Raw genomic sequence first — 19,072 nt, forward strand, 5'->3', positions numbered from 1 at the left:
AGAAGAAGAAAAATAAGACTGCAGATTTATACCCTGCCCTTCCCTCTGAATCAGAGACTCAGAGTGGCTCACAATCTCCTTTACCTTCCTCCCCCACAACAGACATCCTGTGAGGTAGGTGGGGCTGAGAGAGCTCTCACAGAAGCTGCCCTTTCAAGGACAACTCTCGCAAGATCTATGGCTGACCCAAGGCCATTCCAGCAGCTGCAAATGGAGGAGTGGGGCATCAAACCCGGTTCTCCCAGATAAGAGCCCACACACTTAACCACTACACCAAACTGGCTATCTTAGACAAGTATAGCTTCTGAAGCTATGGCTATCAGCAAGCCTAAAGAAAAGTGTCCTGCCCCTTTAACAGAGGCTTACTGTGTGGAAATGTAGAAACGAGCAAGAGTCCAGGAACACCATAAAGACTAGCACATTTTGTGGCAAGGCGGGAGCTTTTTTGTGAGTCGCTGCTGGTAGACAAAACGGAGAGAAAAAAGACAGGTCGGCTGTCTAACAGGATATTAAGGCAGCAAGAGCTTGCCCTTGAAAGGAGGTGCCAGGAGAAAGGAACGGGTAGAGCATCAGCTTTGAGTCCTTAGAGCAACTCCAAAGCATCTCCAGTTAAAAGGATCTTTCCCTGCCAGAGACCCTGGAGAGCGGTTGCCAGTCAGAAGAGACAAGGTTAAATTAGTTGGTGTAGTCACTCGATGCAAAGCGGACTCACTTTCTGATCTACCGAGTTTTTCCAAAACTCACCTCTCTCAGTTACTGACTTGGGCTGCAGCCCCTGGAAATATGCAAGAGACGCCCACCTTCAAAACGACCCCAAAGGCAGTTTCTTTCCACCGAGCCTTGGGGGAGAGACAAGAAAAGGATGTCCATACAACGCAGACTCTCTAGCAAGTGGAGCTCTCTCAGTTTAACCCCTTGTGTGGAAAAGCTGCCTTACCTGGCAGGGAAGATGGTATTTAACCTCCAGAACCAGATTCAGTCTTTCTTGGAGGCCCTGTCCTTTGGCCTTCAAGCCCTCTCTGAGCCATAAGCATTGTTGATAATGTGGGAGGGCACTCTGCATCTGCCCAGAGGCACTCTCAGAAGTTACTGAAAACCTTTTATCTTCTCACAAAGAAGAAGATATTGGGTTTATATCCCGCCCTATACTCTAACTCTCAGAGTCTCAGAGCGGTCACAATCTCCTTTACCTCCTCACCCCCCACCCCCACAACAGACAGCCTGTGAGGTAGGTGGGGCTGAGAGAGCTTTTTACAGCAGCTGCCCTTTCAAGGACAACTCCTGTGAAGGCTAGGGCTGACCCAAGGCCATTCCAGCAGCTGCAAATGGAATCAAAGGAGTGGGGAATCAAACTCAATTCCCCCAGATAAGAGTCCACATACTTAACCACATACATTGTGGTAACCTTGTGTTTTGAGATTTTTTTCAAAAACCATCCACCTCACATCAAGTTTTTCCATCTGTCAGAGTCAAAAGATTTTTTCCACATACATTAATGGCATTTTAAAACAGATTTTTTTCTTTCACATTCTCTAGTTCCTTTTGTGTCTTGTTTCTAGGTGAAAAGCCTTTATCAGGGATTTGCGGTTTTATCAATAAATGATTAGCAATTCTATTAATTTACCTCCTGCATATCCCCATTTTCTCCCACTGGGGATCCAACAGCTTCCATCGCTCTCCTTACCTCCATTTTATCTTCACAAAAGCAAGAGTTTAGGAGGAGCCTCAGCAGGGTCCAATGTCATAGACTCCACCCTCCAAAGCAGCCATTTTCTCCACGGTGATTGATCTCTGTATTCTGGAGACTGGTTGTAATTCCAGGAGATCTCATAAGAGAAGCCATGTTGGATCAGGCCAATGGCCCATCCAGTCCAACACACTATGTCACACAGTGGCCAAAAAAACCCTCAAGTGCTATCAGGATGCCCACCAGTGGAGCTAGGACACTAGAAGCCCTCCCACTGTGCCCCCCAGCACCAAGAATACAGAGCATCACTGCCCCAACAGAGAGTTCAATCTATACCTTGTGGCTAATAGCACTGATGGACCTCTGCGCCATATGTTTATCTAATATCCTCTTGAAGCTGGCTGTGCTTGTAGCTGCCACCACCTCCTGTGGCAGTGAATTCCATACGTTAATCACCCTTTGGGTGATAGAGCAGTTCCTCAGTGGAACAGGCTTCCTTGTGAGGTGGTGGTGGGCTCTCCTTCCTTGAAGGTTTTCAAACTGAGGCAAGAGGGAGATATATTGGTGAAGTTCCTGCATTGTGGAGGTTTGGGAGGGACGGTGGCTCAGTGGTAGAGCATCTGCTTGGGAAGCAGAAGGTCCCAGGTTCAATCCCTGGCATCTCCAAAAAAGGGTCCAGGCAAATATGTGTGAAAAACCTCAGCTTGAGACCCTGGAGAGCTGCTGCCAGTCTGAGAAGACAATACTGACTTTGATGGACCAAGGGTCTGATTCAGTATAAGGCAGCTTCATATGTTCATACGTTGCACTAGATGACCCTGGAGGTCCCTTCCAATTCTATGTGATGTCAACAATGTTCACCCCAACTTGAACTTCACCCTGGACCAATCCATATAAGTACATTTTCTGTATAGCTTTGGCATAGAAGTAGACAGGGCTATACAGTGAGATCAGGTCCTTGGATGCCTTAGTTTAATGTAGATGCTGTGGCAGATGACTCTGTGTTGCTGACGGCCAATGGCTTTGCTGTCCTTTCAAGAGAGAGCCCTTGTCAGTTTTGAATGGGAAGGAAATGCTCAGTAGGATGGTGGGGTGGGGTGGGGTGGGGTGGGGGGGAAGAGGAATATGGAAGAACAGGAGGGAAGTCATCCAGGGTGACAAACTAGGGCTGCCAACCCCTAGGTGAGGGCAGGGGATCCCCCAGTTTGGAAGCCCTCCCCCCACTTCAGGGTCATCAGAAAGTGGGGTGGGGGAGGGAAATGTCTGCTGGGCACTCCATCATTCCCTATGGAGGCTGAGTCCCATAGAGTATAATGGAGAATTGATCCATGGGTATCTGGGGCTCTGGGGGAGTTATTTTTTGAGGCAAAGGCACTGAATTTGCAGCATAGCATCCAATGCCTCTCCTCAAAACATCCTCCAAGTTTCCTTGATTATTTCCAATGTAGGGAAGGCATTAAAAAAGGTGTGCGGTCCCTTTAAATGTGATGGCCAGAACTCCCTTTGAAGTTCGATCGTGCTTGTCTCAACCTTGCTCCTGGCTCCACCCTGATGTCTCCTGACTCCACCCCCAAAGTCTCCTGGCTCCATCCCCAAAGTCCCCAGATATTTCTTGAATTGGACTTGGCAATCCTATGACAAACCCTTCTGCTTCAATCCTATCTCAAGCTATCCCTTGAGAGCTCGGGGAGGGGCCACGGCTCAGTGGTAGCAGGTCCCAGGTTCAATCCCTGGCAGCATCTCCAGTTCAAAGGATCAGGTGATAGGTGATGTGAAAGACCTTCACCCGAGACCCTGGAGAGCTGCTGCCACTCAGTCTGCGTAGATAATACAGATTTTGATAAACCAATGGTCTGGTTCAGTATAAGGCAGCTTCATGTGTTCATGGACCCCACTATGGAACTTTGCAATGAATACATAGCCACCACCTTACACTGAAAACCATTGACTGTCGATCATGCCTGAATGCTTGTAGCTGCCATTCAGAATGGGGATGCTAAGGGGTGGCTGACCATCCCTGGGAACTTTTGGGGTGGGGCAAGGGGTACAGGGCCAGCTCTGCCACTGGGCAAACTAGGTGACTGCCTAGGGCACTGGGCTTCTGGGGGCGTCCATGTGACTCAGTGATATTATCAGTGTGGGGGGAGGGGCACCAGAAGTTGGCCTTGCCTGGGGCGCCAGACAGTCAAGGGCCATCCCTGGAGGGGTGGAAACAATGTCAAGTTATATGCTGACGTCACATATAGGCAAAAATTGGGATGGGATGTGATGACAGAAGTTCTAGCTGATGTCTAATGTCATGTTAGACCTCAAGAGGGCATAATGCCACAGAGTCTACTCTCCAAAGCGGTCACTGATCTGGCTGCCTGGATTGATGCTGCAATAACAACATGGCTCATATCAGCAGGGGCAAGTGCCAACCTTACAAATGGGCAGAATCAACAACTGCCCTCCATTGTGGCTCCTGCCCTGTTGAATGGCCTGCCCAAGGTCAGGAAAGCTCCCATCCCCCGGTTTCCTGCAAACAGCACAAAACTGAATTATTCAAGAGGGCTTTTCTGTGCAGGTAACAGGGTTGCATTGCACAAAATGGCTCACAAAACTTACTTGGGTAAACGTTTGAGACTGTATGTGGTCTATACTGCTGTGGAAAGCTTACTTGTAAGAAGGGTCCCATTATGTAATTTCTGTACTACTTGGCACGTTAAATATTTATGCTATGCTTCAGTTCTTTCTCATTGCCTTCAGACTTCTACAAGTCTAATGCATTGCTTATTGAGTATCCCAGTTTGTTGATTGTCTTACTATGCGTACTCCACCTTGAGTCCCTATGAGAAAAGACAACTATAAATCACATTAATAAAGAAATGCAATTTATCAATGGGAAATGACCTCTACAGTCTGGAGAGCCATTATAATTCTCGGCAGGCCTCATTTTGGGCAGGAGCTCACAGGAGCGGAGCTCTGGAACCTCTAAATTTTACTGTGCACTTTCTCCCCCCCCCTCCCCGCCCTTATAATTGCTTCTGGGCTCCATTGTTCAAACCCCCTGTGAAAATTTTTGCTGAACTCTTAAGATTTGACAAACTTTCTAATATTTCCCCCCACAAAAAAAGGGAAAATAACCAAAACATACAAAGCAGGCAGATGGAAATCTTCATCATGGCACTGTGGCCACAGAGGAGAAAGTAATTTAAAAAGTCTGAATGGAGTAGGGTTTTATTATGACAATTATAATTCAAGAAGCACTTTAAGATAGATGCTGAGCTGCTACAATTTAGTACACCTTCCGGTAATGCCAGGGGTGTGTGGCATATGCAAATGAGTTGTGCTAATGAGCTCCAGCACCTCTTTTTCTATGAAATGACCCCTGATTTCCCTGAGATCTCCAGGCCTTACCTGAAGGTGGGCAACCTATGCTAGTTTAGGAAAAAGCGAAGTTCTCTCCAGGAATTTTCCTTTCCTATTTGGACTGTGGCTCAATAAGACAGCATCTGCTTTGCATTCAGTGCAAATTTGTAGCTCACAAAGGGTTGCCAGATCTAGGTTGGGAATCTCCAGATTTGGGAATGGAGCCTGGAGAGGACAAGGACTTCAGTGGGGTACGATGCCATGGAGCCCACCCTCAAAGGATTCCATTTTATCCAGAGGGGCTGATCATCTGGAGATGAACTGTACTTCCAGGGGATCCACAGATCCCACCTGGAGGCTGTCATCCCTAATTTATTTTTCCAGTGCCAGAATTATATCACTTCTGGGGGGGGGGGGGGAGAGAACCGTCAAAATTAGGGTTGCCAAGTCCAATTCAAGAAATATCTGGGGACTTTGGGGGTGGAGCCAGGAGACATGGGGGTGGAGCAAGGTTGTGACAAGCATAATTGAACTCCAAAGGGAGTTCCGGCCATCACATTTAAAGGGACAGCACACCTTTTAAATGCCTTCCCTCCACTGGAATAATAGGGGCACCTTCTTTGGGGGCTCATAGAATTGGACCCCCTGGTCCAATCTTCTTGAAACTTGGAGGGTGTTTTGAGGAGAGGCACCAGATACTATGTTGGAGATTTGGTGCCTCCATCTCAAAACACACACACACACCCCGATCAATTCTCCTTCATACTCTATGAGAATCGGTCTCCATAGGGAATAATAGGGTGCCCAGCAGATATTTCCCTCCCTCCCCTCCGGCTTTCTGATGACCCTGCCCCCACCTGGGGATTGGCAACCCTATTCAAAATAGCTGAATAAGACTTCCCTAGGAACAAGACTAATCACTGGAAAATGTCCCCCTGAACCGACTTCAATCTCCCAGCGAATAGCAAAAAAAACCATTTCCGCCTCCGTGGCCGTTGACTGACTAGCCGGAAGTATCTGGAGCCTTTCTAGGAATCCCGCAGCTGTGGCGTCTCTTTGGTAGAAAATGACTCAGGAAGCGAAAGGGCCAGGAAAAAGCAGGAGATTCCTAGAGCGGCCCGGAGCGCCTCTCTCTTCCCCCTTTTCTTTCCCCCTCTTCCTGGCACTTGGAGCGTCGAGGAGGGTCGGTGATTTCCTGCGCCAAAAGTGGAGCTGGAGCCTTGCTGAAAAGTGGGGGAAGAGCCAGCTGGGCCGAGAAATACTGCAAGAGAGGCGAAGCGAGGAGGGGCGAAGGAAAAGGTAAGAGTCGTGCCAGGGCAGGTTCAAATAGTGTTCCCCTAAAGTTAGTTGGGTGGGAACTCTTCCTCCCGTATTCGAGCCTGGAGGGTATTTTTAGGCATGCCGCCCTGAGCTTTTGGGAGGGGAGAATTGCGTTAAGAAGTGATTTAGGGGTAGATTTTAGACCCTATTCGGTGCTGGACCCTCTTGTAGATTGGGGCCTTGAGCCAAACCCCACTACTGGCACCATCGAGCAAGCAGCGGCCCTAGGGGTGGGTAAGAAATTGTACCTGAAGGAAAAACAAAAGAAGGTTGCATTTGTTGAATTAAACTATACCTTAGAGGTTAAGGCTTCCAGGGACAGAAACGGGATGTGTTTAGGCATGCCAATCCTCAGGAGGGGGTACGGGATCCCCCAGTTTGGAGGCCCTCCCCCCTTCAGGGTTATCAGAAAGCGAGGGGAAGAATGTCTGCTGGGCACTCTCATTTTTCCCTATGGAGTGCGATTCCCATAGGGTATAATGGAGAATTGATCCATGAGTATCTGTAGCATAGCATCTGATGCCTCTCCTCAAAACACCCTCCACGTTTCAAAAGGATTGGACAAGGGAGTTCAATTCTATGAGCCCCCCCCAAAAAAGGTGCCCCATCCTTCATTATTTCCAGTGGACGGAAGGCAGTTAAAAGGTGTGCAGTCCCTTTCAATGTGATGGCCAGAACTCCCTTTGGAGTTCAACTATGTTTGTCACAACCTTGTTCCTGGCTCCACCCCCCAAAGTCCCCAGATATTTCTTGAAATGGGCTTGGCAACTCCAGGTGTGTTGGTTCCCTCCCCCCCATAGCCGATCTCTGATCCCCTCTGCCAGTTACTTTGGGGGGAGGGTGTATTCAGGAGCACAATGGTGAGGCATTTTGGAATGGGGGAGCAGGTGGCTTCTTGGATGGAAGTCTTCCCAGCCAAGAAAACGTTAGGTGGGAGCTGTGGAGCAAAGTGCATTTGAAGCAGATTTGTGATATATCCATTCAGAGGAATGTATTCACCTGAGACCTGCTTCCCAGAATCTTGTGAGGGGATGGTTTCAGAATGGTAGCTGACAATAGTACGCCAGATTCTGTTAAGAATATGCAGTGCTGCTCCTGGATGTGCCAGAGATATCCCAGGATGACGACAAAGTTAGGGACTTGGCCTATGAAAGAGGCTATGCATGGAAAGTATGGAAGAGGCATGTTTTGTGTAAGACTTTCCCAATTGCAACTGAAAGTAATTACTTGGATGATACTTTTCAGTGCAGGCTGTGATTTGTACCTTGTATGGTAAGAGGACAAAGATTTATGAAACTTTTACAAATGTGCCATCATACTTTTAGAATTATAAAGCCACTTTGCTCTGGGATAAATATGAGAGGTGTTCCTCCCCCTGAATTTATTATAATAGTTGGTAATTGTAACGTGCTGGTGAAAGCTCATTCAGCATTACAGAAGCAGATATTAATAAACCTGAAGATTTCTTTGGAATTGGTGGTGGGTACAATGGCTGTCGTGAGACACAGAGCCAGCCACAAAATGTTGGAGTGAGGTTGTGTGTAACTCCAGTGAAACTGAGACTTTTAAAAAAAAATAGATTTGCTTACAGAGATACTCTGGGTGGGAATAGTGGGGCCAAAAGGAAGCTTAACTGTGAGAGTTTGTTATTGCCCACCAGATCAAAGGTTAGAAAATTATTTAAAAACAGCAAAAGAATAAAAGAAAGCAGCTAGATGAATAACTTTGTCATAATAGGTTCTTTACTCACACATTGATTGGGTCAATAGGCATGTGTTCAAGTCAGGAGGAAGGGGTTGGGTTTCTAGATACACTCAACAACTGTGCCATGGAGCAGATGGCCACAGAACGTACTTGGGGGAAGGCAGTCCTGAACTTGATCCTAAGTAATGTTCACTACCTGGTGAGAGATGCAAACATGATAGTGACAATTGGGAATAGTGACCATAATACTGTTAAGAACAAGTTTGAATCCAGTAGCACCTTTAAGACGAACACATTTAATTCGTGCAAACAGAAGCTTATACCCAGAAGTAAACTTGGTTGGTCTTAAAAATGTCACTGGACTCAAACTTTGTTTTGTTGCTTCAGACCAACATGGCTACCCAACTGAATCCACAAGGCTGTTAAGTTTAGCAGTTATGTACATAGAAGGTTTCCCCAGAAGACCAACACAGCCACATTTAATTTAAGAAAGGGCAACTTCTCTCAAATGAAGGGCCTTGTGAAGAAGAAACTGAAAGTAAAGTTAAGGAGGATCAATTCGCTTCTGAAAGCTTGCAAACTTTTTAAAACTACAGTACTGGAAGCGCTGATAAAATGTATATCAGGGGTGGCCAACAGTAGCTCTCCAGACGTTTTTTGCCTACAACTCCCATCAACCCCAGCCACTGGCCATGCTGGCTGGAGCTGATGGGAGTTGTAGGCAAAAAAACATCTGGAGAGCTACCGTTAGCCACCCCTGATGTATATCACAGGTTAGGAAAGGTACAAATAGGTCTTTTTTAAAAGCCAGCATGGTTAACAAACAAAGTCATGGAAGCAGTAAAAAGAAATAGATTCCTTTAAGCGGTGGAAGGCTAGTCAGTTTGGTGTAGTGCTTAAGTGCGCAGACTCTTATCTGTGAGAACCGAGTTTGATTCCCCACTCCTCAGAGCTGCTGGAATGGCCTTGGGTTAGCCATAGCTATTGCAGGAGTTGTCCTTGAAAGGGCAGCTGCTGTGAGAGCCCTCTCAGCCCCACCCACCTCACAGGGTGTCTGCTGTGGGGAGAGAAGATACAGGAGATTGTAAGCTGCTCTGAGTCTCTGATTTGGAGAGAAAGGCAGGGTATAAATCTGCAGTCGTCGTCGTCTTCTAGTCTGAGTGAGATAAATAAAAGGGAGCACAAGCTTTGGCAAGTAAAATGCAAGGAGGTGATCAGACAGGCAAATAGGGACCATGAGGCTCATATTGCAAAAAACATATAATACCACCAATAAAAATATCTTAAAATAAATTAGAAGCAGAAAACCAACCAGGGAGGGAGCTGGGCTCTTGGATGACTAAGAAGTGAAAGGTTTACTAAAGGATGATAGAAAAATGGCAGAGAAGCTGACTTCAGTTTTTGCCTGTATCATATCAGCCTGTATAAATCGATGGCGTGGCTTCATTTGAAATACTTAGTACGGATCTGGTCAAAATAGCTCAAAAAGATATTATAGCATTGGAAAAGATGCAGAAAAGGAAAACAAAAATTATTAAAGGGATGGAACACCTTCCCTATGAAGAAAGCCATAAAGAGATTAGGGCTTTTTATCCTGAAGAAACAAAGACTGGGGGGGAGAGGTTTCTAAAAAGATGCATGGGATAGAGAAAGGAGATAAAGTACTTTTCTCACAGTACAAGAGCTCATGGGCACTCAATAACATGACTGAGTATGTTAGAACAGATAAAAGGAAGTTCTTAGACCCCACTTTTCTCCCTATTGGAGACTCAAAGCAGCTTAGAACAGATAAAAGGAAGTTCTTCACCCAAAGCGTAATTAACACATGGAATCCACAACCACAGGAATTGGTGGCAGCTACAATTATAGACAGCTTCAAGAGGGGATTGGATAAACATACGGAACAGAGGTCCATAAGTGGCTGTTAACCAGAAGGTATAGATGGGAACATTATGTCTGGGGCAGTGGCACTCTGTATTCTTGGTGCTTGGGAGGGGGGGGCAACAGTGGGAAGGCTTCTGAAGTTCTGGCCCTGCTGGTGGACCTCCTGCTGCACCATTCTAAGCCCATTGGCTTTGATGGACTGAGAAAGGTACTGTTAAGATTGATTCCATATGTTCTGGGAAGTTCACAGACTCACCTTTTGGTGGTAACCTGCAGTCCTTAGGCACACTTAGGTGAAGCCCTATTAATCAGTGGTGTAGGATTCGAGTTGTATGTTGTTTTGTGTGCAGAAGTAGTTGTGGCTTTTTAAAGCTACATGGGCAGAGTGACCACTTAGAGTGTTGGACTGGGGTCTGGCAGATCCAGGCTTGAATCCCCACTCTGCCATGGAAACTTGCTGGGTGATTTGGGGACTGTCATACTCGCTCAGCCTAACCTAAGAGGATGCTGTCAGCTATGCGTGAGTGGAGACGAATGGTGCCTAACTGCAGAGTCTCAATTACTCTTAACCAGGGCTTTTTTGGTAGCAGGAACTCCTTTGCATATTAGGCTCCACCTCCCTGATGTAGCCAATCCTCCAAGAGCTTACAGGGCTCTTAGTGCAGGGCCTGCTGTAAGCTCCAGGAGGATTGGCTACATCAGGGGTGTGTGACCTAATATGCAAAGGAGTTCCTGCTACAAAAAAAGTCCTGCTCTTAACTATTAACAAAGATATTTTTACATGTCAGTCTCCTACTTTGACATATTTACTGCTCCACTGTTCCCCCCCTCTAATTATATCCAAAATATTGTTGCTATTTAGTCTTTACATATGTCAAAGCATCTTCATTAAGTTGTATGCTAATTTGCTGCTCACCTATGTAGAGGCATCTGGCTGCATATATGAAACACGAGCTTTCATTTTCATGTATCTGAAGAAGTGTGTCTGCTTATGAAAGCTCATACTTTGAATAAGCTTTTATTGGTCTTAAAGGTGCCACTGGTCTCAAAATCTGTTCTGCTGCTTCAGACCAACAAGGCTGTTCACCTGGATCTCCCTACCTCATATGGTGGTGGTTGTGAGGATAAAATGGAGGACAGGAGGAAGTTGTAAGCTGCTTTGGGTCTCCATTAGGGAGAAAAGTGGAGTCTAAGTATCTAAATTAACTTGTACCAACTAGTTTTTAGAAAGTCTCACAGCATCTCAGAAGAGAAGAAGAGATTGGATTTATACCCTGCCCTTCACTAGCCAAAGGAGTCTCAGAGCGCCTTACAAATCTCCTTCCCCTCCCCACAACAGACACCTTGTGAGGTAGGTGGGGCTGAGAGAGCTCTCCCAGAACTGCTCTTGAGCAGAACAGCCTTGAGAGAACTTATGGCTGACCCACAGTCACATCAGCAGGCGTATGTGGGGGATCAAACCCGGTTCTCCCAGATAAGAGTCTGCACACTTAACCACTACACCAAACTGGCTCTCAGGCCACACAGAACATCTTAATGAGACTTTGGCACTCAGAATTATTCTGCCCATGCTGCAAAGACTTGTTTTCTACAAGGAGGAGTACAGTTATCCTTCAGCTATTGGTTTCCACAATACACACAACACAACGTATTGTCTGATCGAATAGGTGCCTACTGGGTGAGTGTGTGTGTGTGTTTGCGGGGGGGGGGGCGGGGTGTGGAGTTCCAACCTGTATGGAATTAAAAGCAATTTGTTTTGTTGATCTTTGTTTACAGGAGGCAGGCTTGGCTCAGAAAATATCGACAGGACATCAGGATCAGGGAAACATGGATGCTGGTGAGGGGAATTCCACCACTGGCTCAGTGAAGAAGAGAAAGTACTATTGCTGTTTTAAGGACGATTGGTGCAAAGAAGATGCATTCAAAAACTGGCTCCGGAAGATCGACGGGATGACAGCAGAATGCATTCTGTGCCATCAAGGCTTCTCCATAAAATACGAGGGAAGAAGAGCGGTGACCAGCCATGCGGACAGCTCCAAGCACAGGGAATCGGAGAAACAGCATAAAGACATGCCGCAAATCCCGGTGCTTTTAACCGAAACTGACGTCTACCAGGAAGACATGGTGACCGTTGCAGAACTGGGGCAGGTTTATCACAACATCGTGCACCAGCTAAGTTACGCGAGCGAAGATTGCGCATACAAAATGCTCTCGGGGATTTTACCTGATTCCGTTGTGGCAAGAAAAATGTCATGCGGAGCGGCAAAAGCCACCAGCATCGCAGTGACTGTTTTGGCCCCCAAATCTCAAGAGCTTTTGTTGAAGGAGTTGGAGGAAGTGCCGTTTTTTTCAGTTGGCTCTGACGCCTACAACAAGGGAAGTAGGCAATATTTCCCCGTGACCATACGTTACTTTTCGGCGACAGAAGGAATTAAGCACGGCTTGCTTGATTTTTATAGCGAATTGTCGAGCGATTCAGTTGCGTCACGGATTGCCACTATTCTACAGGAAAACGGTCTGAGTGTGACCCGGATGGCCTCGTACATGATTGATAATGCCTCTGTGGATTTTGGGAAACACTGGTCTGTGTTCCAGGACCTCAAACAGCTTAATGGTGGACTGATACAGGTGGGGTGTATGGGCCACGTGATCCACAATTGCCTCAAGAAGGCAATGAGGGCACTCAGTTTTGACGTCGAAACCTTCGTCCTCAAGGTGTACAGCGAGTTTTCATCCTCTACCAAAAGGATAGACTCTCTTATGTCTTTTTACGAGTTTGTGGAAACAGAGTACAAAGATGTGCTTCAGCACGTCACGACAAGGTGGCTGTCCCTCCTGCCTGCTGTTGACCGTATCCTTGAAAGCTGGTCCGTGTTGAGGGCGTACTTCTTGTCACTGGGGGAGGACGAGTGCCTCAAGATTGTGTGGGAGGCATTCAGTGCAGACGAACACGCATCCCTCCCGCTGTGTTATGTTCACTTCATTCACAACCTGATGAGGATTTTTTCCGAGTCCGTGAAGAAACTGGAATGCGACCACGTCACCTGCACGGAATTGCACAGCGTCCTGGAAAACCTCCATGCCAAGCTCAAGAGAAGGAAGGAGGACAAATTCTACGGGAAATCGTCCCAGGTCATTTTAAGCAACATCTCTGCGTTCGAGAACCGAAAATTCACCGAGGAAGCGGAGAAGACGCTGTCCCGGTGCATCGCATACCTGGAGCAGTGGTATTATTTTGAGACGTCGATTTTCGAGCAGATGGCGGTGCTCTCGTTGAACAGCGAGGTGAAGTGGTTCGATTTGGTGACCCTGGTGACGGCCCTCTGTATCGATATTGACATCGACCAGCTGTACAACGAGTACTGCGTATTGCAGAAACTCCGAGAAGAGATTGTCTCCAAGGAGCAGAAAGTTGATCAGCGGTGGGTGAAAGTTTTCAGGCAAATCCCAGAACGTGCGGAGAGCCAGCTGCTGAAGTTAGTCTCTTTCGTGCTTTCCATTCCTGTGTCCAACGCTTTCTGTGAGAAAGTTTACAATCTCATGGCCCAGCTGTGGAGCAAGGACAAAAACAGACTGAGCGACTGTGTGGTGAAAGCCGAGCTGCAGGTCCAACTGAACTTCAACATTTCCTGCGCAGACTTCCACGAGTTCCTGTACAAGAACCCGGAGTTGCTTAGAGCAGCAAGGGGCGAGCCAGAATACAAGTGTAAAAAGGAGGAACCAGAAGATGACATTCCACAGGCATCATAACTTTAATGTAAGAACAGAATGTTATTTACATAGGTTTTAAGTCAATGTAGTTGTACTTGTACAGCGCACAAAGGCCCGGCCCTCTCTGAACCTCTGCCCTTTCAAGATCTTCCCCAGCCTCTGACCCTTAAAGTCACTGTCCCCAAATCTCCAGAATGGCCAGAGCCTCCAGCTTCACCCATCAGCTGCAAATCCAAGACTGTCAGACTGTGTTTTCTTGTTTGCCCTCAGGCTAGAACAAACTTGCTTAATGTAAGAGCCACGTAGAATAAATGTCAGATATTTGAGAGCCGCAAGACATGAACATCAGGTGTTTGAGAGCAAGAAGGAAGGCAAATAGATGGGGGAAAAGAAGGAGAGGTGGAAAGAAAGCAACCTTAACTTTAAATACATTATCCAAACCACTGGCTGGCTTGGCTTGGAGAAGTGATTTAAAGGGAGAAATGCCTTCTCCAAGCCAGACGACGGGGCGGTAGGGACTTTGAGAGCCGCACAATATGTGTGAAAGAGCCATATGTGGCTCCCGAACCCCAGTTTGGCCATCAGTAGCCAGTAGGGGGTAGGTTGGCCAAACAATAGCCACCTCCTCTGGTAAAGAGAGAAACAGCGGTGGATTAGATACCCTATGGATAGTGTCTGGCAGCATCCACAGTGGTTCTCTGCTGTGAGTGCTGAGGGATTTGACACTGAAACAGCATCTTCACTGGGGTTACATTCCATTCAGCTCTCAATGCTGCCAGAGGGCTTTTTTCTTGCTATCAGTAGCTGCTATAGCAATATAAAAAGGTAAAGGTAGTCCCCTGTGCAAGCACCATTTCCAACTCTGGGGTGACGTTGCTTTCACAACGTTTTCATGGCAGACTTTTTACGGGATGGTTTGCCATTGCCTTCCCCAGTCATCTACGCTCCCCCCCCCCCCCAGCAAGCTGGGCACTCATTTTACCAACCTTGGAAGGCTGAGTCAACCTCGAGCCTGCTGCCTGAACCCAGCTTCCACCGGGATCGAACTCAGGTCGTGAGCTGAGCTTAGGGCTGCAGTACTGCAGCTTCACCATTCTATGCCACGGGGCTCTTATAGCAATATAGTAACTGCCTTTTTTAAAAAAAAAAAGCTGGCAAAGAGCTCTGTAGTGCAGGGGAAATGGCGGTTACAAAGGGACGATGGTAGTAAAATGGCTCCAGCCATGGGTGGGAATCTCCATCCAGACTATGTTCTCACCCGCCAGGACTGTGATCTTCCTGGAAGGATCATAGCAAAACAGGTCTGGGAAAGTGTGAAGTAGAGCAAAGCATGTGAAAATCTGGGAAGGATGGTGTCATATGGATGCTCTGGGGTCGGGGCAGGGAATCACTCTGGTTTGGAGGTCAGCGTAGGTCAGGGATGTCGAACTCATTTGTTATGAGGGCCGGATCTGACATAAACGAGACTTTGTTGGGCCAGGCCATGTGTGTCATAAAATGTGAGGCCAGGTAGCAGACAGAGACAAACACAAAGATTTTCTTAAAAGCTTAAAACATCAGCACTCTTGCAATATTTTGTTTATTTCTCTGATAACTGACACCTCTCGTTCTGAATTACCACATCAAAAACTGGAGACAAATGTCTGTGCTGTAGCAATCTTGAGTATGCTGTTCAGGTGTTGTTCAAGTGTGTACCTGTAAGCTGCAAGCCTACTTTTGATTTGCTTGCAGGCCTGATGGGACCCTTCTGGGGACCTGATCCAGTTCCCAGGCCGCATGTTTGACACCCCTGGCGTAGGTCAAAACAGCCATGTGGGTGCAGACTTATCTTTTCCCCTGTGCAATTCAATTTTTGTCACTCCTATCCCCTCCACTCTCTGTTTCCTCCTCTTGACTTCTATCTACCTTTCAGTTGCAAACTCATGGGGGCCAGGGCTTCTTTTTGAAAATGTATTTCTATCTCTGTGTAGAGCGCTGTGTACCTCAAAGGTGCAATCACGGGGATGCCTAAAACAGATTTCACAAAATAAAGGACAGAAAAAAAATGTTTATTTTCTTATTTTTTTTAGGTGTTCATCCTGCCTTTTACAGAAGAAATTCAGCGTATGTATGAACCAGCACATCATGGCTGCAAATAATAACCCTCAATAAATGTTGCTGGAGGACCAAAAACTCTGAGGGGGGGAGAACCCATCTCGGATCCCTTGTGAACTGGATACCTTCTTCTAAATCAGCTAAGTCGGTGGCCAATGGGATATGATATAGTTACAACATCAAGAATAATGGGCTGCGTTCTCCTCTCCTTCACCAGTGGCTGCGGTGCTGTGATCTTATAGACTGCTCAAAGTAGTTTGATGGAACAGATGAAATTGGATGTGATTACTGTACTGTTACAAGCTTAATTTGTTTCCTCCAGAAGCGAGTCACAGTCTGAAACCAAATTAGACAGGAATAGTTGTTAATGCCCTAACTATACTCTTTGCTGTGAACTACAATGTACTTTGCAGTATCCCATAATCTAGTCTAATCATTTCTAGGGGTGGCCGCTTGTCAGCTGACCCATTAAAACATTGGCAGTTCTAATAGAAGTTTAGGCAATGTTTAGATGGGTCACCTGACCAGCGTGCTAATCCTAAGAGGCAACCACGAATCAAATACCATCATGGGTTAGGCTAGGGTTGCCAGGTTGTTCCTTTAGCGCCAGTGGTGGGATTTGGGGGGCATTTCCGGAGCGGATGGGGACGTTGCGCGATGTGCTGGTGTCGCTTCCGGAAGTGATGTTTGTGTGTTGGTGACGTCAGGGGAGAGACACTCTGCTTTGGGGGCAAAATATGATTTGAGGGCGATTTTACCATAGAGCATTGCCCCCCGTGTCACCGGCTGGCATCACTTCTGGAAGAGATGAAAGCATATTGCACGTGACTTCGCTGTTGGGGGCGGGATTTCCTCTCGCCAGCCAGCTGGTCCACTGCAGGAAGGAGCACAGAAAAGTGGGGAAACCCCCACCTGGATCTGGGGAATGGTAAGCTTAGGTTGTCAGCTGACCTTTTAAAATTTCATTCTCCTGTCCTTTGATAGCAGAGGAAGGAGGAGGGCTGCTTGCCATGAGTTCTGCAGCAGAGCAAGAGCGCCTCCTGTTGGCCACCTGCTATATAACTGCAGGGATCTCTGGGAAAAATCGGCCTTTAAGAATTTGTTTTTGTTTTGTCTATTTTGGAAGTTGCTGTTACTTAGCTTTATTTCTGTTTTAATTTTTTTTTCTGAATTGAAACTGCAGGCTGACCCTGGTTTTCCCCTATAAAAGCCAAAGGGATGGAGAGTTCACATCTATAGAACCTCACCTAATATTGTTTAAACGTTAAGAGTAATGCATTATAGGGTTTTTAAAAGTGTTTCACAGGAACAACTGACCAGTTTGTTTTGTTAATTAGCAACAGTATCAAACCTGTTGATGAAATTATCTTTTGTTGCTATTCTAATAAAGCTTATGTTTAGAAAAAAAATCACTTGACCAATCGCTGAATAAATCTTTTTTTCCCCGCTGCCCAGACGAATGGACAGTCCGAGCAGAGGTCAATAGTTTTGTCATCCTGAACAGTAAGAATTTGAGTTTCAACTGCAGCTTCATGTGGCTTCCATTTAATGAAAACACATTGCATGCGACTTCACTTTTGGGGGGAGCCAGTTTGGTGTAGTGGTTAAGTGTGCGGACTCTTATCTGGGAGAACCGGGTTTGATTCCCCACTCCTCCACTTGCACCTGCTGGAATGGCCTTGGGTCAGCCATAGCTATCGCAGGAGTTGTCCTTTAAAGGGCTGCTGCTGTGAGAGCCCTCTCCAGCCCCACCCACCTCACAGGGTGTCTGTTGTGGGGGAGGAAGATAAAAGAGATCATGGGCCGCTCTGAGACTGATTCAAAGAGAAGGGCAGGGTATAAATCTGCAGTCTTCTTCTTTTTAATATGGTTTCCCTCTTCACTATAAGAAGCTTTGGCCATCAGCTGAACATTCCTATCACAATGTTATCAGCTGGAGGGTCAGTGCCCTCTTCATGGAATGCATTTAAAAAGAAATTCTAATGTAGTTCTGGCTGCAGCCTCTAGGGGTGCAGGGAAGGCAGAGCACAGCAGAGAGCTCAGGCCTTTCTGCAAAGTTTACCAGGAGGTGGAGAGAAACTGCTGATCTGCTCTTGCTCAACCCATCAGCTAAGCCTGCACTGGAGCAAGGAAAGACCGGCCTTCACAGGATGCAGCCTTCTAAAGGTCTATGGCAGACGTTGCCAAACATGCTTAATGTGAGAACCACATAGAATAAGCATTAAGAACATAAGAGAAGCCATGTTTGATCAGGCCAATGGCCCATCCAGTCCAACACTGTGTCACACATTGGCCAAAAAAAATTGTGTGTGTGTGTATACACACACATATATACACACTGTGGCTAATAGCCACTGATGGACCTCTGCTCCATATTTTTATCTAACCCCCATATTTTTATCTAACCCCTTGAAGCTGTCTAGTTGTTTGAGAGCTGCAAGACAGGAAGGAAGGCAAATAGATGAGGCGAAGGAGAGACAGAAAGAAAGCAACTTTTACATTAAAATGCAGTCTCCAAGCTTCTGGCTGGCTTGGCTTGGAGAAGTGATTTAAAGGGAGAAATGCTTTCTCCAAGCTGGCTGACAGGAAAAGATGAATACTAATAGCCAGCCTCCACTTGCAGCTGCTGGAATTGCCTTGAGTTAGCCATAGCTCTTGCAGGAGTTGTCCTTGAAAGGGCAGCTGCTGTGAGAGTCCTCTCAGCCTCACCCACCTCACAGGGTCTCTGTTGTGGGGGGAGAAGATACAGGAGATTGTAAGCCGCTCAGAGTCTGATCCAGAGAGACGGGCAGGGTATAAATCTGCAGTCTTCTTCTTAAGATTATATTTAGTTTGAATCAGGGGCATAAGGGGGTGGTCAGACGAAAAATTTGTCCAGGGGCCCATGGTAGCTCTCGGTAGCCCTGCCAATAAAAGGCTTCCATCTGCTAAAGTTTATACTTCAATATGTACCTTTTAAGCAGCCCTGACCTGAATGGCCCAGGCTCTCATCAGATCTCAAAAGCTAAGCAGGGTTGGCATTTGAATGGGAGACTGCCATGGAAGTCCAGGGTTGCTATCCAGAGGCAGGCAGGGGCAAACCAGCTCTGCTCATCTCCGGCCTTGAAAGCCCTGGGGGGTCACTATAAGTCAACTGCAAATTGATGGCACTTTCTACCACCACTGGGGCAAAAGCCAGGTTTAGCTCTTTCTAAAATATGTCCAAGGGTGTCGCCTGTCTGTTTTATGTCACAGAATTGTTTTATGTTTATGTTTAATTTGATTTATACCTCGCCCTCCCCGCCAAGGCAGGCGCAGTAGGAGCCAGGGAATCAAGCCTAG

General features: G+C 46.8%; 1 protein-coding gene across 1 annotated transcript; it reads left to right on the plus strand.

Moving 5' to 3' along the window:
• Nucleotides 1-6,096: 6,096 nt before the first annotated feature.
• LOC132571088 (uncharacterized) lies at nucleotides 6,097-17,160 on the plus strand. The gene is made up of 3 exons (XM_060237759.1): nucleotides 6,097-6,337; nucleotides 11,723-13,703; nucleotides 15,727-17,160. Exon 2 carries the CDS (start codon nucleotides 11,774-11,776, stop codon nucleotides 13,694-13,696), a length of 1,923 nt encoding a protein of 640 aa, XP_060093742.1. The 5' UTR covers nucleotides 6,097-6,337; nucleotides 11,723-11,773; the 3' UTR covers nucleotides 13,697-13,703; nucleotides 15,727-17,160.
• Nucleotides 17,161-19,072: the final 1,912 nt, after the last annotated feature.

The sequence above is a fragment of the Heteronotia binoei genome, chromosome 5, assembly GCF_032191835.1.
Source record: "Heteronotia binoei isolate CCM8104 ecotype False Entrance Well chromosome 5, APGP_CSIRO_Hbin_v1, whole genome shotgun sequence".
NCBI classification, from domain to species: domain Eukaryota; kingdom Metazoa; phylum Chordata; class Lepidosauria; order Squamata; family Gekkonidae; genus Heteronotia; species Heteronotia binoei.